General features: G+C 39.5%; 1 protein-coding gene across 4 annotated transcripts in view; it reads right to left on the reverse strand.

The window, feature by feature from the left end:
* Rmdn2 (regulator of microtubule dynamics 2) overlaps window positions 1–23,490 on the reverse strand; it is a 66,885-nt gene extending 43,395 nt beyond the window's left edge. The window contains exons 1-2 of one of the 4 annotated variants that reach the window (XM_051177862.1): window positions 23,408–23,490; window positions 12,282–12,744 (exon numbers count right to left, since the gene is read on the reverse strand). In XM_051177862.1, coding sequence (XP_051033819.1) covers window positions 12,282–12,727 — 446 coding nt within the window. In that variant the 5' untranslated portion in view covers window positions 12,728–12,744; window positions 23,408–23,490. Of the gene's footprint in view, window positions 1–12,281; window positions 12,745–13,545; window positions 13,567–23,407 lie in introns of those variants that run through there. The other 3 variants (XM_051177863.1, XM_051177861.1, XM_051177865.1) reach the window with 3 other exon arrangements.
* Window positions 23,491–23,966: the final 476 nt, after the last annotated feature.

Genomic DNA, 23,966 nt, shown 5'->3' on the forward strand with positions numbered 1-23,966 from the left:
AAGGAGTCAGCTGACAAATCAAGAGGTAAAAATGCAGTTGAATGTAGGTCATACATAACACTTTCAGCATAGTTCTCTCCTTGAAACAGCATCTCATCAGCAATCATCCTTGGTCTCTTACTTGAATATTCTTTGTCCAATGTCTATACATCCAGTGAAGTGGTAAAGTGACTCCTAAATATTTGTACTGATGATATATGAAACAGGGAAGAGACATTTAAAAAGTAGCAAATGTCTATCCACAATGACAGAGAAGCATACCATGCCGATGTCTGGCTCAAAGGCACAGACTAAGGAGATCTGCTATGTTACCCTTTGAACAACTTATACCCATTGGCAGTACATTTAGCAGAGTTATAAGAGCTCTTTCCTCATCTCAGTTTAGAGTATTGTCTCTAAAGTATGTGTATATCCCCCACAAACACTTTTATTTGCTGCACAATGTCCTGCTATATCTGATACTTCCTTTAGTCACTGTTCCCTTCTCAAGACTTTGCTCCAGGGAAACCCTTCAACAGAGCCCACAGTTTCAACACACCACTGTCAGTTCGTTGATGTGATTTTATTCTACACACAATCAAATTGGTTAACCTCTTACAGAAGACATGGAATCTCCAGGTCAGAAGCAAGAAACAGTATACTCATGACACAGCAAGCAGTCTAATAGCCAGAATCTTTGTGGCTGGCCTTTCTTGGCCCACTGCCCTAGGGCAATGCAGAGGGCCCCAAGACACATGTATTTACCACAGATTATGTTTACAGGAAGGAAACATAGCTCAAGTAACCCACCATTTTTAATCTACTTGCCACCTGTTTTTGTAAAAAAATGTTTTTTTTGACTCACACCCATACCCATGTTGTCTGCAGTTACTTTCATGCTTCAGTGGCAGAACTTGGGAGATGAGTAGACCCTTTATGTCTTCAATTCCTAAAATCTTTTCAGAAAAAAAATTCCTGCCCCCATTTTAGTGCATCTGATAATTTTAATCCTTCCCTTAATGGTGCTAAGAAACAAACCCAGGGTTGCAAATGGTAGGCAGGTGCTTCACAAACACTAAACTGCATCCCCAGACCCACTTCTCTTCTAACAGATAAAAACCACAATTTTACCAAATTCACTATGAATTAGACAGGGAGCAAAGTACCTGCCTGCATCATCTCAACTAAGGCACATACAGTATTAACCACATTTTAATTAAAATGATTTCACTTGTTATTTTATGTTTGTCTGGGGGTGGGGGTGTGCATGCCCATGATGTCATGGCTTGCATGTAGAGGTCACCGGTCAACTTTTGGGAGTCAGTTCTCTCCTTCTACCTCAGGTTCTGGGGATTGAACATGCTTGTATGGCAAAGGCTTTTACCCTCTTACATCTCACTGGCCTCTGCTACACTTTAAGAAAAGAACTCAGGTTTGGGGAACTGATGTCATCTCTGTAGTCAAAGCTGAGCCAAGATGGAATGACAAAAGCACAGGGTGGCATTGCTGCTCTGGAAACCTCATCCACTCCCCCCCCCCCCGCCACCCCCCTCCCCCTCCCTCTGTCCTCTGCTTTATTCTGGGGTAGGATTGTTTGGTTTTCTTCTTCAAACAACATACACTTGTTTGACCAGTTTTCAATGTCCTTTGCAGGCTCATTTGCCTCCACCCACTCCAGTAGTACTATGCGTACCAAAAGGCTATGCATACTACCCTCTTCTCTCTTCCCACACTACACATTCACCTGAGCAAGAACATCCATTCCTACAGAATCTGGCCTTTGTAAGCTACTAGTGTAGTGATCAACAATGGGATCCTTTCACAGCTTCAGGTGAATGAGAGCTCCCATGGGCAATGGCTTCAGTCCCTCAGCATGTTCTTGTCCTTGCCAGGAGGGCCACTACCTGATTTACACAGGATGCTAAGCAGTTGAAAGGTTCTTCACCTTTGGAGCTCTGGTTAAAATTACTGAGAACATTCTTCTTCAAAATCCTGCTTCTGAAAGACCCACAGAGTGTGGACCTTCACGCTCTGACTCAGGAAAGGCGACACCCCAAATCACTCACGAGAAGCAGTCTTGATGCAAACTGCATGAGGGCTTTTTATTCCAAGTGCACTGGGGTCCAAAATCATACTCCATGCAGGGGCAGAGAACTGAGGACCCTGGAGTACAGAATTGAGACAGCTTTTATGGGGTTTACAACAAAGCCCGCACATTGCAAACCAATCATCCCAAGGCATCAAGAGCCATTGTGGTGCGGGCCAATCAATTTAAACCATTTTATAGTTTTTAGACCAATTATTTTAAGTCATCCAAGCCTGCGCTTTATAGACCAATCATTTTAAGTCATCTAAGCCCGAGCTTTATAGATCAACCAGTTTTCTATAGCCCTGAGGTCTGCATTTGTGTGGGCTCCTAGGTGGGGTGACAAATGGCAGTTAGGATAGGTCCCTGGGGCAGGGGTTTCACAAGCAGTTTACCAAGTCAGATAGGCGGTTAGTCAGCTCATTTTCTGTTATCTTATGAGGTCAGGATCACTTACTCAAGAGCCTGTGATAAACAGCAAGGAGTGTGACATTTTGCCTATTTACTGCCAGAGGACAGGGTCTGGAATTTAAAGTCTTTAGGGCTTTTCTAAACTTCTAGCTTCCTGTGGTCATTGGAGAGTTAGGTTGTATTTTTCCATCCTTTCACTTCATCTTACAGAAAAGTGGTAACATTGATGAGACTGTTTTGTTCTCATCTGTGCCTCCAGAGTTCAGACACTGCTTGGTACAGAGTAGACACACAGTCAGTGAATAAGAGGGACTTCAGCTGTATTCTCATTTTTTCTCTCAAGACCCCTCCCCTCTTCTTAGCTCTCCAGTTCCCCTCATGAAAGTGAAGATCTATTTGCAAACATATTATGAGAATATGTTCATCATTAATAATGTTCAGGGAAACAGAAATTTGAAAATTCTTAGTTAACATTCATCTTTATAAATTTGTCTAAAAATTTGAAGTCTGATACTACAAATATTAATATGAAACAATAAGCATTCTTATACAGTCAGGTTTGTGAACCGGGAGTACTTTAAAGACTTGTTAATATGCATGTGAGACTTAATATGTGCCAAATACTTATTAATATACATATAAGCAATAAATGCAGGCTCTAAGTCAGCACATCAAACACATACTTTGCCCATGTAATTATGAGGGCATTCCCAGAAGTATTATTTATAGGAGCAAACAAATGATGACTTAAATATTCACTATAATAAGGCATACTTATATCCTGTTGTGGGTTATTTTGGTAGTACTCTGACACTCCCCAGTGTCAGAGGGTGGAGCTAGATGCTAACGGACCAGAATTAGCCATAGAGATTTTGGAGGACCCAGGACATATAGAGAGACACAGGAAGTAGGAGGGAGGGGCTTAGAAAGATCTGTGGGCCTTTTTGGAACAAGGGAGGAGAAAGAAAGGTCACTATTATTTCTCCAGTTTCTTTAATCAATCATATTTTTACTCTGATATCTGACTCTTGAGTTTTATTTAATAATAGAATAAGTAATCGCTTCAATATACCATCAATGGAATGCAGTACCACAATTAAAAAAGAAACACGTTTACATGCATCAACATGGAAAAACCTCAAAACAGAACAAAAAAAGTATTAAAGCAAAAACATCTACAAAAAATGCATCACATAATGTCATTTCTGTAAATTTTAGGAGCAAACCACATTTATTCCTCATATACAGAACACATACATGTAGAAGAAACACTGAAACTGCCAAGGATTTCATGACATTAAGGTAGAGGTTGTCTCCTAAAGAAAAGATTTCAATTACAATGTTGTATTCTTAACAGATCTGAAAAAATAATTTTCTAACTATAACAACTTTGGTGGCTACAAGATCACGACTGTAATGAACATCTGAGTGTTTGTCTGGAAACCTAGACCTGAATTTCAACAGAAGGGAACTGTAAGAATATAAATGACAAAAACAACAAACCAACCCCCCAAGGCAAGGTCTGTATTTCAGCTCACAGAGCTAATGATCTCCCAGTATATTCCACAAGCTGGGACCAGTCAGCCACCCCACTCTCACCATCATTTTGTTATCCTGAGTTATCCCACTCTGTCACATGCCTTGGAATTGACTGGTTTTCTCCTGGGGTCTCTGAAATGCTTGTGGTGGCTAAAGAATGACTGATGGGAAGCTGGCTGAGATCAGGCAAGATCCAGAGGGAGAGAGAGGGCCTAGGGATATGGCTAGCTTACAGATATTTATCTACAAAAATGTGATTCATCTTTTTGTATCTCATCCAAAAAACAAATTAAATGATTGCTTTGCTTAAAAATACTTTTTAAAAGTAGTGTTAAATAAGAAAGTGTTTTTTCAATTTGGTGGCATTCCTATAGTCTAATCTGTCAGTAAGACACCCATGACCAAGAGGAGGTACCATGTCACCATCTCTGTCTTAAAGTTTGGATATGTCCATATGGTTATATAATTTGTAGTTTTCACCCATCTTCCTTGAACTCATATTCACTATATACTTATCCCAATATTTGGAGTTTAACTAAATTTTGTAGTTATCTTCTTCTTATCTATCCTAAACAAGAGCTGCTTCTCTTTCTAAAATTTTAGACTTTCCTGAGCAAGCAGGCTTAAATTCATACAGACAGGGTTTTAAGAATACAGGCTACTCACCACTTTAGCCTGTACTCCTACAGGCTTCTGGGTCCCCTCCCCATCTCCAGCTCTAATGTGTCCTGTCTGTGAATGGACTATTCAAATCTCACCCAACATTCCTGATGAGAGATGTCCATGCAGACAGGATAACCACTGGTTGGTTATCTGTACCTCTCAGATATGCCCCATAATGTGGTAGACTTCTGATCACTATTAGAGTATTTAGCTGCTCTTATCCATTCTCATGGGAATTCCCAGGTCTCTCTTTCAATTCACACTTCCTAGTGTACCTTAGATGCTTTATAAACATTCCACTTTCTCATTTTAAAAGCAGTCTAGGACATTTTGTTACTGTCCAGGAATACCAAGATCTTAGACCTAATCATTTACTCTGGCATCTGTGACTTTTCACTATCACAAGAACTTCATAGTCATTCTCCCAACATACAAAAAGATGCTTGGCAATTCTGGACCTATCACTGGTGTCTAAGACTTGATTATTACAATTGTCTTCAGATGCACCTTCCAATTCCACAGAAAGTGTGCAGCTCACTCACTCAGCTAAGACATTCTTATTGGTACCTACTCTGTGAAAGCACAGAGATAAGGTGTAATGAACACAACAAGGTCCCACCCTCAAGGATGCCAGGAGCTATTACATTCAGTACAGATCCTTAAAAAATAAAAAGACAAAAACCTGGCTGTTTTGTTCTTCAAAAAACACTACCCAGGGACAATGTTTTAAATTCATAGATGATTGGTTTCCCAATTAAGGGAACACTTGCTGTTAGTGGTAGGATTCAAGATATTAATGCATATAGGGATGAAACAGAAGCACTTACATACCCTCTAAGTTTTCTAGACCTGCAATAAAATTCAGTAGTTATTACTTCCAAGTGGTATTTTTAATTAATGAAATAAAATTATAATCACAATGAGTTAAAATTATAAGTTCCTTTCCTCAGTTGTACCAGTCCATATTTTAAGTGCTTAAGAGTCACATATGGCAGCAGGGCCTCTGTCAGAGACCCACCTATGCACAAGGGTCCACCCTGAGTCCCCGCCTGCCTGATCTTTGACTCCATCGCTGGGCCCCTCCTAGACAGTTTGAACCACTCAGAGCCACAGACATCAAACTCCTGACCAACCTAAGCCCACCTGTGGAGTGCCAGAGAGAGAGAGAGAGAGAGACAGAGAGAGAGAGAGACCCCATCTACACATACTGGAAGAAGCTATAGGAAGACAGCAATACAAGAAACACCTAACAATAGAAAGACAAGCATAACACCCCTAGAATCTAGGGATTCTACATCAACTAGACCTGAACACGCTAAAGAAGATGAAGCAGAAGAGAAGCACTTAAAAAAAATCTTCATAAAAATGATAGAGGCCCTCAAAGACAATATGAGAAATCCCTTAAAGAAATGGAAGAAACTATAAACAAAAAATTGGAAGAAATGAACAAATCTTTTAAAGAAAGTCAGAAAAGCCAAGAAAAAAAAATTAAACAGGTGAAGGAAACAGTTCAAGACTTGAAAACTAAAGTAGAGACAATAAAGAAAACACAAACTGAAGGAATGCTAGAAATAGAAAAACTGGGTAAATGATCAGGAACTACAGATGAAAGCAAGCATAACCAACAGAATACAAGAGATGGAAGAGAATCTCAGGCACTGAAGATAAACTAAAGGAAATAGATTCATCCACCAAAGACATTCTTAAGTCCAACAAATCTTTAATACAAAACATCCAGGAAATGTGGGACACTGTGAAAAGGCCAAACCTAATAATAATAGACATAGAAGAAGGTTAAAAAGCCCAGCTCAAAGGTGCAGAAAACATATTCAACAAAAATATTTAAGAAAACTTCACCAATCTGAAGAAGAATATGCCCATGAATGTACAAGAAGCATACTGAACACCAAATACACTGGACCAAAAAACAAAACAAAACAAAACAAAAAACCAGACCTCTTGACACATAATAATCAAAACACCCAACATACAGAATAAAGAAAGAATATTAAGAGCAGCAAAGGAGAAAGGACAGGTAACATATAAAGGCAGACCTATCAAAATTACAACTTGCTTCTCCATGGAAACTCTCAAGGCCAGAAGGTCCTGGATAGATGTTCTACAAGTACTAAGAGTCCACAGATGCCAGCCCAGGCTATTATACTCAGAAAACTCTCAATCACTACAGATGGAGAAAACAAGATATTTAATGACAAAGCCAGATTTTTACAATACATATCTACAAATCTAGCCATAAAGAAAGTTCTGGAAGGAAAACTCCAACCCAAGGAAATTAACTATGCTCACAAAGACATAGGCAATAGATAATCCCACTTCACCAGAACCCAAAGGTAAAGCAGGGCAAATATATTCACAATACCACCACCAACAACAAATCTAAAACAAACAAGAATTAACAATCAATGGTCCTTACTTTGCCTCAACATTAATGGTCTTAACTCGCCTATAAAAAGGCACAGACTAACAGAATGGATACAAAGATAGAATCCATCCTTCTGCTGCATACAAGAAACACATCTAAGCTTCAAAGACAGACCTCAGGGTAAAGGGTTGGTAAAAAAATCTTCAAACCAAATGGACCCAAGAAGCAAGCAGTTGTAGCTTTCCTAATATTTAACAAGTTAGACTTCAAACCAAAATCAATCAAAAGAGATAAAGTCATTTTGTATTCATCACAGGAAAATTCCATCAGCACAAAGTCTCAATTCTGAACATCTATGCCCCAAATACAAAGGTACCCACATTCATAAAAGAAATGCTATTAAAACTCAAAGCTCTCATAAAACCTCACACAATCATAGTGAGGGACTTCAATACCCCACTCTCGCTCCTGGACAGGTCCACGAGACAGAAAATTAACAAAGATACAAAAGAACTAACAGAAGTTATGTCTCAATTGGGTTTAACAGACATCTATAGAACATTACAACCAAACACAAAAGAATATACCTTCTTCTCTGCTCCACATGGAACCTTCTCTAAAATCAACCACATACTAGGCACCATAACAAACAGAGACCAAAAAAAAAAAAAAAAAAAAAAAAAAAAAAAAGAAAAGAAAAAAATTGTAATAGTCTCCTGTATCTTATCAGACCACCATGGTTTAAAGTAGGAATTCAACACCAAAACAAATAACAGAAACCCTACAAACTCATGGAAACTGAACAATGCACAATTGCACCATACCTGGGTCAAAGAAGAAATAAAGAAATTAAGGACTTCTTAGAATTCAACAACAATGAGTACACACATATCCGTACTTATGGACACCTTGAAATCAGTGCTATGAAGGAAGTTCATTGCATTAAGTGCCCATATGAAGAAAACAGAGGATAGTCACATTAGAGAATTAACAGCACAACTGAAAGCCTTAGAACAAAAAGAAGCAAACTCACCCTGGAAGAGTAGATGCCAGCAAACAATCAATTTGAGGGCTGAAATCACTAAAGTACAAACCAGGAAAAAAAAATACAAAACAAATAAATAAATAAATAAATAAATGCAACAAAGAGTTGTTTCTTTGAAAAAAATCTAAAATATAGACAAACCTTTATCCAAACTCACTAAAAAAGCAGAGAGAGCGAGTGAGAAAGAGAGAAAGAGAGAGAGAGAGAGAGAGAGAGAGAGAGAGAGAGAGAGAGAGAGATCTTGAATATTAAAATCAGAAATGAAAGGGGGGACATAACAATAGACACTGAGGAAATCCAGACAATTTTCAGGTCATACATTGAAAATATGTACACTACAAAATTTGAAAATTCAAAGGAAATGGACAAACTGCTGGATACTTATCACATACCAAAATTAAATCAAAAAGAGATAAGCAACTTAAATAGATCTATAACCCCTAATGAAATAGAGACAGTCATCAAAAGCCTCCAAACCAAATAAAGCTCAGGGCCAGATGGCTTTAGTGCAGAATTCTACCAGAATTTCAAATTGTTCCACACAATAGAAGCAGAAGGTTCATTACCAAACTCTTTTTATGAGGCCACAATTACCTTGGTACCAAAGCCTAACAAAGACACAACTAAGAAAGAAAACTACAGACCAATATCCCTCATGAACATTGATGCAAAAAACTCATAAACTACTGGCAAATCGAATCCAAGAACACATCAGAGAAATCATCCTCCATGATCAAGTAGACTTCAATCATGGGTTGCAGGGATGGTTCAACATATGAAAATCTATCAATGTGATCCACCATATAAACAAACTGAAAAAGAAAACCACATGATCATCTCACTAGATGCTGAAAAAGCCTTCGACAAAATTCAACACCCTTTCATGATAAAGGTCTTGGAGAGATCAGGGATAACAGGAGCATACCTAAACATTATACAGCATACCAACATCCAACATCAAACTAGATGAAGAGAAGCTTAAGGCGATTCCTCTAAAATCAGGTACAAGACATCTCCACATCTCTTCGATATTGCACTTGAAGTTCTAGTTAAAGCAATAAGGCAACAAAAGGAGATCAAGGGGATACAAATCAGAAAGGAAGAAGTCAAACTGTCTCTATTTGCAGATGATATGATAGTTTACATAAGCAACCCAAAAAACACTACCAGGGAACTCCTACAGCTGATAAACACCATCAGCAAACTAGCAGGATACAAGGTAAACTCAAAAAAATCAGTAGCCCTACTATATACAGACCACAAAAAGGCTGAGTAAAAAAAAAAAAAAAAAAAAAAAAAAAAAAAAAAAAAGAGAAATATCACCCTTTACAATAGCCAGAAACAACGTAAATTATCTTGGAGCAATGCTTACCAAACAAGTGAAAGACATATATAGCAAGAACTTTGTGTCTTTAAAGAAAGAAATTAAAGAAGATATCAGAAAATGGAAAGATCCCCGATGCTCTTGGATAGGTAGGATAAACATAGTAAAAATGGCAATCTTACCCAAAGCAATCTACAGATTCAATGCAATCCCCATTAAAATCCCACCACAATTCCTCACTGACCTTGAAAGGATAATACTCAACTTTATATGGAAAAACAAAAGACCCAGAATAGCCAAAATAACCCTGTACAATAAAGGAAGTTCCGGAGGCATCACAATCTCTGACTTCAAGCTCTACTATAGAGCTACAGTCCTGAAAACATCTTGGTATTGGCACAAAAATAGACAGGTAGACCAATGGAATGGAATCGAAAATGCTGATATTAACCCACACATCTATGAACACCTGATTTTTGATAAAACAGCCAAAAGTATACAATGGGAGGAGGAAAGCATCTTCAACAAATGGTGCTGGCAATCTGGATGATAGTGTGTAGAACACTGCAGATAGACCCATGTCTATTGCCAAATGGATAAAGGATCTCAACATAAATCCAGCCACACTGAACCTCTTAGAAGAGAAAGTGATTGGTGCTCTTGAACAAATTGGTACAGGAGACCACTTCCTGAACATAACTCCAGTAGCACAGACACTGAGATCAATAATTAATAAATGGGACCTCCTCAAACCGAGAAGCTTCTGTAAGGTAAAGGACACAGTTAACAAGACCAAATGGCACCCCACAGTCTGGGAAAAGATCTTCACCAACCCTACATTGACAGAGGGCTAGTCAAGAAACTAGTCACCAAAACGACAAAAACTATATTAAAATATGGGGAACTGAAGAGAGAATTCTCAATAGAGGAAACCAAAAAGGCTGAAAGACACTTAAGACAGTGCTCAACATCCTTAGCTATCAGGGAAATGCAAATCAAAACAACCCTGAGATACCATCTCACTCCAGCCAGAATGGCTAAAATTAGGAACACCAATGACAACTTATGCTGGAGAGAATGTTGAGAAAGGGAAACATCCCTCCACTGCTGGTGGGAGTGCAAACTTGTACAGCCATTTTGGAGATGAGTATAGCAGTTCCTCAGGAAAATGGGAATCAGTCTACCACAGGACCTGGCAATCCCACTCTAGGCATATACCCTAATGATCCACATCCATGCAACAGAGGCATCTGTTCACCTGTGTTCTTAGCAGCATTATTTGTAATAGCAAGAACCTGGAAGCAACCTAGATGCCCCTCAATGAAGAATGGATACAGAAGATTTGGCCCATTTACACAACAGAATACTATTCTGTGGAAAAAAATCAATGGGATCTTGAAATTCGCAGGCAAATGGATGGAACTTGAAGAAACCATCCTGAATGAAGTAACCCAGTCACAAAGACAGAAACATGGTATGTACTTACTAATATATAGATTTTAGACACGGAGCAAAGGATCACCAGCCTATAATTCACACCACCAGAGAAACTAGGATACAAGGAGGATTCTAAGAGATTCATACAAGGTCCCTCACAAAAGGGGGAAAGGAACAAGATCTCCTGAGCATATTGGGAGTGGGGTTGGCAGTGAGTGGAGAGGGGCCTAGGAGAAAGAGAAGGGGAGGAGAGGAAAGCATGTGAGTCTAGGAAGATTGAGTCAGGGGAGGATTAGATGAGAGGAGAGGAGAGAGAGAGAGAGAAAGAGAGAGAGAGAGATACCATAAAAGAGGGAGCCATTATAGGTTTGAAGAGAAAACTGACTCTAGAGAAATGTCCAGAGACCTACAAGACTGACCGCAACTAACAATTTGAGTACCAGTGGAAAGGCCCTTCCCTGTTAATGAGATTGATGACTAACTTATCCACCATCATAGAGCCCTCATCTAGTAGCCAATGGAAACAGAAGCAGACACCCTCAGGTAAACACTGAGCAGAAGTAGAATCCAAATGCAGAGATGGAGGACAAGACCAGGCTAGAGAAACCCACAGAGACAGCTGACCTGAACAAAGAGTAGCTAATGGGCCCCTGGAGTGAATGCTGGGAATCCAGCATTTGACCAACTCAGACCCCCTGAACATGAGTCTCAGTTAGAAGGCCTGGACAGTCTAAGGGACCTCTGACAGTGGAACGAGGAGGTATCCGTGGTGCACAAAAGGACTTTGGGAGCACGTTCCCCATGGAGGGATACTCCCTTAACCTAGAGGCAGGAGGGAGGGCCTAGTCCTTACTCCAAATGACTTGACATATTTAGATGACCCCTCCAGGAAGGCATCCCTCTACATGTGGAGTTGGGGGTGGGGATGGTATTTGAGGGTGGTAGTGGGGGCATGGAAAGGTGGAAGAGAGGGAGGAAAGGAGCTATGGAGAAGGAACTATGATCAATATGTAAAATAAGAAAAATAAATAAATAAATAAGGAGTCACATGTGGCTAGTGGATGGCCAGCATTGATATAGTCAACCTCTTACATCACAGGGAGTGATGTCTTCCCCAACTCTTACATGATGACACATACTACTGGGTTATTTTTTAATAATAACCAGTTACCTATTCTGGAAAATAATAATAGTCTTCCTTAACTCTAACAGGATGTCATTCCATCCATCCCTTTAGTCAATGTGATCTAAGCTATCTAAAATATCAATAATATTTAACATTTTTAATTATAATCTAAGGAAAAACAATAATTGATTTTCATTTCTGTTCAGATCATATGAGTGAGTGGCTACCTATATAATAGCAATAACATGAGAGATAATCAGATGGATAGGAAACATCAAGGACACTTACCCTCCTTCACTTTCTGCTTCCTCTGAACTATTACTTGTTGCTGTACTTTGAACTGTTGTCAGCCTTTTTTTTCTAGCTCTGTGCTGAGGACTGATTTTATGAACCTTCTCTCCAAGTTCATCTTTTAGATATTCCTCTAGCTTTGGAATCCTTTGTTTCAGAAGTTTGATTTCCTCCTTAAGTTCTTCCATGTTGGTCAATAATTCATTCAACTTTTCTAGTATCTGAAGTTGCCTTCTTTGAAAGACCACTGGTGCTCCTTGTTCACTGTGTGTTTCATCTTGCAAAGTTAGTGAATCAAATTTCTTACCCAGGGAAAGAAATTTAGGGAAATTCATTGTTGTCCTTGGTTTACGGACCTTGTGGTACCATAAGGCTAGCAAGCTGATTCCAGCAGTACCTACCATGATGCCAAGAATCAGTTCTTTGTTTGTAGAAGGAGGCATTTCTTGGCTTTTAATTTCTAAAATTAAAAAAAGAAAAAATGTAAATGAACAATGTTTCTCTGTCCAGGATAAAAAATATTGATGCTTTTTCAATCAATAAAAGATAAGCCTTTGTCATCAAAGAGCCTGACAAATCATAAGCTCAACTATACTATGAGAAAGTACCTCTTGAACTCATACCTCAAGAGAATTATTTGCTTAAGGCTATTACTGATGTTTAATGTGAAATACTGACTTTAATTCTGAATTTACACTTTCTACAATCAACCTGAAGTTTATCCCTTAATTATACTTTAAAGGGATTGATAAGTAGAAGCAAAAGTATCATCAGCTTAAGGGGAGTATTTAAGAGTTCAATTTGTCCAGCTGGGTGGTGGTGACACACACCTTTAATCCCACCACTTGGGAGGCAAGGGAGGATGGATCTCTGAGATTGAGACCAGCCTTGTCTACAAAATGAGTTCCAGGACAGCCAGGGCTACACAGAGAAACCCTGACTCAGAAAACCAAAACCAAACCAAACCAAAACAACAACAAATCAAACAAACAAAAAACAAAACAAGAGAGAGAGAGAGACAGAGACAGAGAGAGGGAAAGAGAGAGTTCAACAAATTGTTCTTATTTTCTCTGTTATTTTGTGTGCAACTAATGTGCTGGATTTCTTGGTCTTTGCTCATCATTAAAGGCCAAGAGGAGGATCTTTCTGAGCATCTTGCTCAAAATGGCACTTAATGTTGCAGTGATTAATGATGTTTTATAAAGCTTGGGGCTTATAGACATAAAATATAAACAGCAGCTTTAATAAGTTCATAACTCACCTCATCTCTGTTTCATTCAACATAGAAAGCCAACAAGACATATGTAGGTTTCATCTTTCTTCTGAGTCAGAATTACTTTGTTTCTTACATTTCCACTTATACTTGAGATCTTAATGCTTTTTAGTTAAAATTTTCACTTTTTAAAAATAACGTTTAACCTATTAAAAAATGTACTGAAGAAAGAATTCTCAATAGAGGAAATTAATAAGGCTGAAAGACACTTAAGACAATGCTCAACATCCTTGCTATCAGGGAAATGCAAATCAAAACAACTTTGAGATACCATCTTACTCCAGCCAGAATGGCTAAAATTAGAAACACCAATGATGACTCATGCTGGAGAGGATGTGGAGAAAGGGGAACACTCCTCCACTGCTGGTGGGAGTGCAAACTCTTACAGCCATTTTGGATATCAGTATGGTGGTTCCTCAGGAAAATGGGAATTAGTTTACCACAGGACCCATCAATCCCCCTCTTAGGCATATACCCAAATGATCCACATCCATGCAACAAAGGCATCTGTTCAACTATGTTCATAGCAGCACTATTTGTAATAGCAAGAACCTGGAAGCAACCTAGATGCCCCTCAATTGAAGAATGGATAATGAAGATGTGGCACATCTACACAATGGAATACTATTCTGCAGAAAAAAAAATAATGGTATCTCGAAATTCACAGGCAATTGGATGGCACTTGAAGAAACCATCCTGAATGAGGTAACCCAGTCACAAAAAGAGGAACATAGTATGTACTCACTCATATAAGGATTTTAGACCTAGAGCAAAGGATCACCAGCTTATAATTCACACCACCAGAGGAACTAGGATACAAGGTGTATTCTAAGAGATTCATATGAAGTCCCTCACAGAACCGGGAAGGGACAAGTCCCCCAGAGCACAGGAGAAGTTGGGGGTGGGGGCAGCGAATGGAGAGAGAAGTAAGAAAATGAGGGGGAGGAAAGGAAAACACGTGAGACAAGGAAGATTGAGTCCGGTTAGCAATAGAGGACAGGAGAGAGAGAGAGAGAGAGAGAGAGAGAGAGAGAGAGAGAGAGAGAGAGAGAGAGAGAGAGAGAGAGAGAGAACATAAAAGAGGGAGCCAATATTGGTTTGAAGATAAAACTGAACACAAAGAAAGGTCTAGAGAACTACAAGACTGCCGCCAACTAACAATTTGAGCATCTGTGGAAAGGCTACCATAAATGCCCTTCCTGGATAGTGATATCAACAACTAACTTATCCATGGAGCCCTCATCTAATACCTGTTGGAAATAGGAGCAAACACCCATACATAAACACTGAGTCGAACTAGAACCCAGATGCAGATGGAGAGGACAAGACCAGGTGGCAGAAACACATAGAGACAGCTTACCTGAACAAGGAGGAGCTAATGGGCCACCAAACTGATAGCTGGGAAGCCAGCATGGGACTGACTCAGGCCCCCCTGAATATGGGTCTCAGCCAGAAGGACTGAGCAGTCTAAGGGACCTCAGACAGTGGAGCCAGGATGTATCCCTGGTGCACAAAAGGACCTATCGAACACATCCCCCATGGAGGGATAACTGCCTTAATCTAGAGACAGGAGAGAAGCCCTAGTCCCTACTTCACATGACCTGTCAGATCTACATGACCCCAACTGGATGGCATTCCCCTACATATGGAATTGGGGTGGGGGGATGGGAGGGGAGGGTGGGGGGATGGGAGGGGAGGGTGGGGGGATGGGAGGGGAGGCATGTGAGAGGGCAGAGAGGGTAAAAGGGAGGGAAGGAGAGAGAGAGAGGGAACTGGGATCGACATGTAAAATAATAAATTAAATTAAAAAAAATGCTTTGACCCCAAAATTTAAGTTCAAGGACAAGTTACTGGGGAAAAGGATTTCTATTTTTGTGTCCACAGAAAATGAAAAGCTGTGGATTCATTCCAGACTAATGTGGTTTGATCAAGCCTGACTGCCTGAAACAGAGTACCAGGTGATCCTACATTCAAAACAGCTGGACAAAGCAGCCTTGCAGACTACGCCAGGATTTCTGCATCTTCTTAGACTCCCTATGACAGTGCCCGTTACCAGCAGGAAGTAGTTTGGAAAGAATGATGCCCAAATTCCCAAATATTGTCTATAAATGTTTGTTTTCATTTAAATGGACTTGGTTATAATACATAAATAAATAAATAAAATAACGTTTAAAAGTCACTTCTTTGACTCTGTTTTTTCCTCATTTTTCCCTCACTTTTTTTTTGAATGTACAAAATATAGCTTATCTTCATATCAAGTCATCAACTCTGATGACATACACCAAAATTTCTCTTTATCAAATCTCATCTTTCCTAATACCATTGCTTATCTAAAGTCAGAAAATGGTTGAATGAAAACAGTAGTATAGTCCTCCCACTTCTGAGATGGTGAAACAGAAATAAGTAGATTAATACTGCTTTTGTAACTACATAAACTGAAGCTTTAAAAATATACTTAGAAGTTCCCAAACTTGATTTTATTTCCATTTTCTGTAACAGACATATATTTGTATTAAAGTTTGCTAACAACTTGGGAGAAATGGTTGTAAATTATCCATGTCAGGATAGATTATTAAAGCACTGCTAACTATAACACTGACAAAACAGAAAGAAATAAACCCTGTAGGGGACTCCTGGATTCCAGCCAGAAGTAACTGGACTACAGGAAAAGAAAAAAAGAAGAAAGAAAGAAAAGAAAATCAAATTACTAGGCAGTCTCACTGAACTGAATGAATAATTCTTGAGTCAATAGAAGCTAAAATATCTACAATTTATATGCCAGAGTATAGAGGATAAGGGAAACATGTCTAGAAAATAGCTAAACTCCATGGGGCCAGCAAGGAATAACTTCAAGGGAATCATAATTGCCAGGAAGCTCTAGGTTAAATTGGTCCTAAAGATTACATGGAACTGATTAGCACTCCAGTTGCAAGAAGGCTTGCAGACTATGAACTGATTAGCACTCCACTGGCAAGGCTTACAGACTATGTGAAGCTTTCAGCACAGGCCCCAGGGGCCATGTGTCAGTCAGAAAGCAAGAGGAACCTTAGAGTTAAGGCTGTTTAGATTCCCTCCAAAAATAGATTAAAAATAAGATTTTTAAAAAAGTTTTATGAATAAATTGACAGTGGAAAAAACACCCTAGAACAACAAAAAGCAGTGCATTTGAAGACAGGGCAGTAAAGGTCATCCCTAAATGAAAGGCAAAGAGGAGAAACAAAGAAATAAGCCTAAGGCTAACAAGACAGACAGGAGGAGGACAAAGTCAACACACAATCCCCAAATTAAACAAAAGTCAACTTAATCAAGAAGAATAAGAAAGACAACCAAACTGCAATATTATTATGCCAAGAAAAATCAGCAGAGAAGCCAGGAGGTGGTAGCACACACCTTTAATCCCAGCATTCTAGAGGCAGAGGCAGGCAGATATCTGTGAGTCTAGGCCAGCCTGGTCTATAGATGGAGTTCTAGGACAGCCAGGACTACACAGAGAAACCCTGTCTCGAAAAACCAAAAGAGAAAAGAGAAAAAAAAAAAAAAAAAAAAATCAGAGGGGAAGAGAGCCAGAAGAAGAAGGAGGAGGAGGAAGGAGTGGAGAGAAGAAGGGTTACCAGTACTTACGTCTTCACGAGCCATTTAAACAAGAAAATGATGAAATGTCATCTCTAAAATGGTTGGGTTGGGACAACCCTACCAAGTGAAATTTCCACAGCCAATGAAATAACCTTTAACACAAAGGTAGAAATGTGGGGCTTTTATTGTTGTGGTAGTTTAACAAAACCTCAGACTATTATCACCAAGTGACAAGTGCTAAAAGAAATGCTAAGGAAGTTCTTTAATGTGCACAAAAGATGCCATATATCCTCAGTGGCTAATATGGGTTAACATAAAAGTTAGTTTCCTCACCTTAATATTTACTTATAAAGTACTGTCTGTTAAAGCCAAAGTGACAAGAACACACTGTAGATTTATAACAGATCTAGAAAATAAGAAGCAGGACAAGAGTCCAAAGTCTGGGATAGAAAACCAAAAATGTATAGATAAACCTGTGTGTGTGTGTGTGTGTGTGTGTGTGTGTGTGTGTGTGTGTTGTGAGGGGATAAAAACAGAATACTAAAGACATTCACTTAGTCCAAAGGGAGGCTTACTGGTCTAAGGAGAAAGAATGCTAGTTATATAGATAAATGATGACAAAAGGAAAATTTTATTTTCCAATATGAAAGATCCTAAGAAAAGTGAAGTTGGTGAAGTAGAAGAAACAGTAGAGAACTCTACAACTACAAACAAGAAGGCCAAGTACGTGGCCTCTAGTGCATAAGCACAAGGTTGACCTTTAACAGGAACACAAACCACTCATTCATAGTAATGAAAAAAAAAAAAAAAAAAAAAAAAAGGCAGATTGCATTAGCAGAAATTCAGGTTAAATGGGTAGATGTAGGAGTTTATGAAAGTTCTCTTTGTTTCTTGCCTGCATGAAAGCCAGGGCACAAATACTAGAGAGACAGCAATACTGAGTTGGGTTGTATACCCAAAATCTTGTATCCTATGATTAAAACCCTATTAGTTTACATACTGTAGCAAGGAACTATTGTTTCCTGTATACTACATGGCTAACTAGACATATGCTTTAACTGACCTATGGAAAATGACCTATGGAAGGAGGGGCAGCAGGAGTCTATTTCCAAGAAGCTGCTTAAAAGAATGTTTCTTTTCAGACTCCTATTGTGGTTGAGATGGATCAGTGGGTAAGGGCACTTCCAATGACCTGAGTTCAATTGCCAGGACCCCCATAGAGAAGGGAAAGGAACAACTCCTGCAAGGTGTGTGTTTACACACACGCGCGCGCACACACACACACACACACACACACACACAGATAGAACATTCATATGCCCATCATAAAGTCTAGCACAAGGAATTTTCCTATGCTGACTTAGTCCTTTGGCCCAGTCCTGCCAGGCCAGCCTTGAACTTTACATTACGAAACACATCTGAAAGCTTTATTATTTAACAAGTAAATAAACCGGAAGTCTGATGAAGTCTGATGAAGAGAAAGACTTTATCCCCTTGACAGAGCCAGTTTTAAACACATGAGAAACAGTCAAACTTTTACCTACTTGGGTTCCAAATTATCTCTTTGAAGCAGTTCAAAACAATAAGTGCCATTATTATTTTTTCAGACAAACTACAGTCTTATCTGCTTATAGAAGTGAGAAAGGTTACTGCTGGGTTCCTGTTTCCTAAACCCTATGGACATCTAGCTGCATGCAGGATCAGAAAGCATCAAGCAAGGACACGCAGGAGAATGCTGACAGAAGTAGGGATGTTCACAGGTAAAATAAGACATCAAAACTATGAAAATCAGCAGAGAAGAACTAGAATGTAAAGACCCAGCATTTGTTCAAAAATCTCACCATTAGAAACATATAGGACAGTGTTTGTGTTTATGCTAAAATGTACTTCTATGTCAATAATTTGAAAAACAACACTGAACTAGTGAGGTACAGCAAGAAATAAACCAGTGTCTGTTTTTGTGACAGTTTGAAAAATGACACTTATGAAAGAGAGAAGCACCAAAGTTGTAAGAATCTGTGCTTGCCTACAGTATAATTTAAAAGTATACAATTACATTGTTTCTATACTTTTGCTTATAGTAGTACATTCTTGTACCAAGTATGGATAAGGCAATTAAAATTTATTGAGCAGAACTTACAACTCATTTTAAGATGTGAACTTCGTATTTCAGGTGCAAAATTATCATTTACTTTACAAACTTCCAGTTGTAAGTCACTTATAATGGAAAATGATAGACATTATTTGTATAAATTGCCTAAAATTTAATGACACGATTAATGATTATTAGCTGACTATTAGTCAAACAATGCTAGTGAAACAATGGAATGTTAACTTCCAAGAAAACCAGGATATGAAATGCTTTTAAAAGGAAAACTTCATGTTTACATTCTAATTTTCATATCTGGATATTAAAGTCGTGTTTAGAGTAAAGTTCTAAGTCACATTCATAAGCAATTCATTGGCTGATGCTTGGGTCTGGGGGAGGACATACAATGCTACAAACTAGAATGTTACAAACTAGAGAAAGGAAAAACTTTACCAAGAGGGTCAAGAAACAATACAGGTTACAAATCAGCTTCATGTTTCCAAAGGAAACATTCTGAGCCCTTGGGGCGTGGGGGAGGGGAAATAACCCGATTGTGTATAGCGATGCAGAAAACCCAGTACTTTCCAACTGAATTCTAACACTCATTTTATCAGATTTCCGAGCCTTTCCTTATCTATAATTTAAAGTAGGGACCCCTTAGAATTATTTGCAAATGTTAGTAGTGCGGTTAGTCTGGTTTCCGTGTTTGCATAAAATAGACGGCGAATCCAAATTATTTTAATGGGGGAGCACGAAAACAGAACAAGGCTGGCGCGAGGCTGAGGCAGGTACAGAGGCGCGGTGTCCGCTCCGGTGGTCGCCTGGCCCAGGGGTCACGCTGCCACCCCTCCGCGACACCGGATTTGCCAACACTTCGCCAAGGCAGCCGCGGCCGCCGGGTCATCAGGCGCCAGGCCACGACCCGGAAGTGAAGCCGCCGGCGGAAGTGCTTCCGCCTTTTTCCACACTTCCCCCCCCCCCCACCCCCCGGTGCCGACCGACCTATCCTACCTTGTCAACCCCTTCCAGGCTGCGTTCGTACCTGGGTTCGCATTGATCGCGTCTCTGTGGCCGGAGCCAGGAGCACCGGGGTCCGCGGGCGGACGAGCGAGGACGGGAGAGCAGACTGGAGCCCCGGAGCCCGCCGGCCCAAGGTCCGCCGCCGCGGCCTTCGCGTCTGACCCAGTTAGCAGAGGCGCCGGGGGAGGAGCCGCTAGCGGCCCGGGGCTCCAGCCTCCTCCCGCCAGCGCTTCTTAGCCTCAGGCTCCCCGCCTGCTTTTCACCGCTGGCAAAGCTGCGTAGTGTCCCGCAGGCTGGCTCGGAGGCCGCCGCTCCCTCCACCCTTCGTGTTATTGCGGCTTCCATGTCCCCTCGTCTCCCTTAGCTGAGTCCCCTTTTTTGGCACAGCTTCGAACCTTACATGTCAGTCAAAAGCAGACGTCACATCTTGCTTTTTTAATGATCAAAATCCCCAGCCTCTTCGTCCCTCTGCTGTTTTGCGTTGCCTTTAGTTCGAAACCAGTCTTAGATGACTGGTTTTGCCCAGCTTTACGTTCTTCGGTTGACTCATGATAATTCTGTCAAACTTTTAAAAACAGCTCACAAGTCCCTCACTTGGAACATGATTGGCTTAAGCATCGGTTTGTTGAGGACATTCTTAATTAACTAAAGTCCCCATCATGTACTGAAGAGAATGGATGCACTCCTGCTGTACAAAGAATCAAGGCTGATTGCACACACACACACACACACACACACACACCACACACACACCCACACACACACACACACAGAGAGAACCGATTAATACTTTATGCTTCGTATACAAAGTAGTTAAATTAAGAACTACTTTTAGCCCATTGTGATTTGTGAAGATTACAATCTAATGCTAATTGCTTTATTAATTGCTTTATTTAACCATACTATGATATGATATACACCTGTTTTACGGGATGTTGTTTCTTCTTTTAGAAGATGTGGGTACAAGAGAAACTTTACTCTCAACGCAAAAAAAAAAAAAAAAAAAAAAAAAAAAACTTTTCCAGGAGCCCATTGTGGGTTGAGATAGGCCTGACAAGTAGGCTAGAAGAGGATAGTGTGGTGGGGTTGGAGTGGGGTACTTACTTGATTTTTGCATTCTGAAGTGGGATGTCGTAGCTAGACTAGTTTTGTGTTCCTAAAGGCTGTTTCCACTATCCTCAATGCCTGATTTATTATTTAAAGCAGTTAAAATGATCTAAGATATAGAAATTCACAGATAATAGCTATTAATCTGACAGTTAAATATCAAAATGAGAGAGAATGTCTTTGCCGGACAGTGTTAGGGATAACATTAAAAAGAGGTAACTTTCTCCAGAACACCTGGGACTGTTTGATTTTTCTTTTCAAACACTCCGAATGTCATAGTTGCTGCCATTCATAACAGCCAGTCTATCATTTCCCATCATTTGGTGCTAGTATTTACTTTCTGTTCCTAACATGTCTGCTCCCTGGAGTGCTCTGCTCCTTGCCACTTGAGTAAAGCAAATCTATGAACTTCAATCTCTTTCCCTTGAGAAGCTATCAGACACATTCTCCTTGTCCCTAAGGATTCACTCATGCATTAAAACTTTTGTGAAAGGATAAAGAGTTTAAGGGAATATAAAACGCCTTCTGCTGTTCTTAGCATACCTCTCTCTGGTGCTAGTGCATAATTACTGCTTGCCAGTGGAAAGCATTTACAAAGTTTCCACTTCTTCATATAGTAGTAATGTGTCAGTGGTTTGTATTTTTTTTTTAAGATTTATTTATGTACATTGATGTTAAATGCCCTGTCTCTGTTTCTTTGACCTGATCCACTTTTCATTTTGTTAAAAATGCGACAGGAATTTTCTGTAAAACTCAAGGATTGGTACCAGACATCTATTACAACTCACCCCCATGATTTTTCCCTTTCACATTTAAAAATTTTGCAGTCTGAACTTCACTCTAAACAGCACTGAACTGTAAAAAGCACAATTATGAAGTCCCCAATTCCTATTATAAAACGGCAGTACTGCGTTCATTTCTAGGCTGGTTTGAAGGGAACATTTCACTGCAAGGGAAAACAATTGTTGAATCTTATGTCCAGTTTTCTGGCTTTGTTCTTTTAAAGACTTATTTTGTTTATGAATGTTTTGCCTGCATGTATGTGTGTATATATTGTGTGTGCATTGCCCATAAAAGCTAGAAGAGGGGGTTGGATCCTCTGGAACTGGAGTTACAGATGGTTGTGAGCTGGGAATCGAACCTGGGTGTTATGGAAGAGCAGCCAGTGCTCTCACCCTGTTAGACATCTCCCAGGACCCTTGGGCTTATTTCTTCGAGGGAGGTAAATTACACTCTGCTGATGGAATTGAAATTTCCCAAAGGGGAAGAATTATGCCCAAGCTGCACAATCAGCATTAAGGGTAAAATCAAGCCAATCTTTGAGACACCTTCCTCTCCAGTTTCAGCAAGCCCTGCTTCTATCAAACACCATACTCGCCCCCCTCCCCCTTAGCTGCTGGTCTCTCATGATATACTCTATATCAGTCACCCACTTCAGTTAGTTCAGCTTTCACTGCCTTTGTTGGAAGTGGAACTGAACTCAGCTCTGAACACTGACTGCCCTCACAAAGGGTAACTGTCCAGGCTTGGCACTGTAAGCCACAGGATGTAAAACTGCCCAGCTTGTATTGTTTAGATTTGATTAGGAATGAAACTTGGAGGGAAAAAGAGGAAAAATAATAATGTGTCCAATTAATAGTTATTTAAAATTCTTTAGGGCATCTCTAAGATGCCAGAAAATTACAAAAGAAAAATTCCCGAAACTGTATCTGTGGTTAAATTGGAACTCCAAGGCTCTGTGCACAGTTACAGTTCTTATATATTTTCAGAAGGTTAATTGATTATGCAAGAAATTATTATTTACTTAAATACATCAAAATGGCTTTCCATTTCCTGAACTGAAAGAATACAAAAGAGCATTTTAAATAAGTATGAATGACAATATACATACATACATGCATACATTACTTAGCAATTGAAAACTGAGTCAATTTTTTGAAAAATGTAACTGCCTTATTAAGACACTAAATTCTTATAAACTTTCTATTTTCACACAGAAAAATACTTTCATTCAAATAAAAAAAAAATAAAAAGGTGTCCTTAGAAAGCCATTAACAGTACCTGGCTGGATTGATGCTAGCCTTACCCAGTGGCTGACCTGAGTTTCTCTAGGTTACTCCATGAAGTTTCTTCACAAATTGAAGAAGAGTTTTTCAGTCATATCTTTACATGGATTCAGAGCATTCTAAAGGGGAATTGAACATATCAGGAGAGAAGCTAGGTCCCACTCCATTCTTTCAGCCTGAGAGATAATGTTGAAGGACATCTTTGATAATCCAAGGTCAGTTTAATCATTTGGCTAGAATCAAATAAAGTTGAATGTTCATCAGAAAAAATAATGTTAAGGCTACACGTGACTGAAAATGTTTACTTGTAATAAGTAGAACAAAAGATTCCTTTTTTATTAAGCCTTGACCAGTGAAGAGGGTTGTTCAATATTCTGCTGCAAAACAGTTGGGCCTCACAGGTTTTGTGGCTCATCTTTTCTCAGTTTATGCAAAGAAAAGTGATTTCTCCTTTAGGAGCAGATGTCCCTTGATAAATTGTTTAGGAGATAGGGGATAAAACAAAACACCTTGCTATATAAATTCTATTGGTTGAAAAGATTAGTAAGGTTAAA

The sequence above is a fragment of the Phodopus roborovskii genome, unplaced genomic scaffold (genome assembly GCF_943737965.1).
Source record: "Phodopus roborovskii unplaced genomic scaffold, PHOROB, whole genome shotgun sequence".
In the NCBI taxonomy this organism is placed as follows: Eukaryota; Metazoa; Chordata; class Mammalia; order Rodentia; family Cricetidae; genus Phodopus; species Phodopus roborovskii.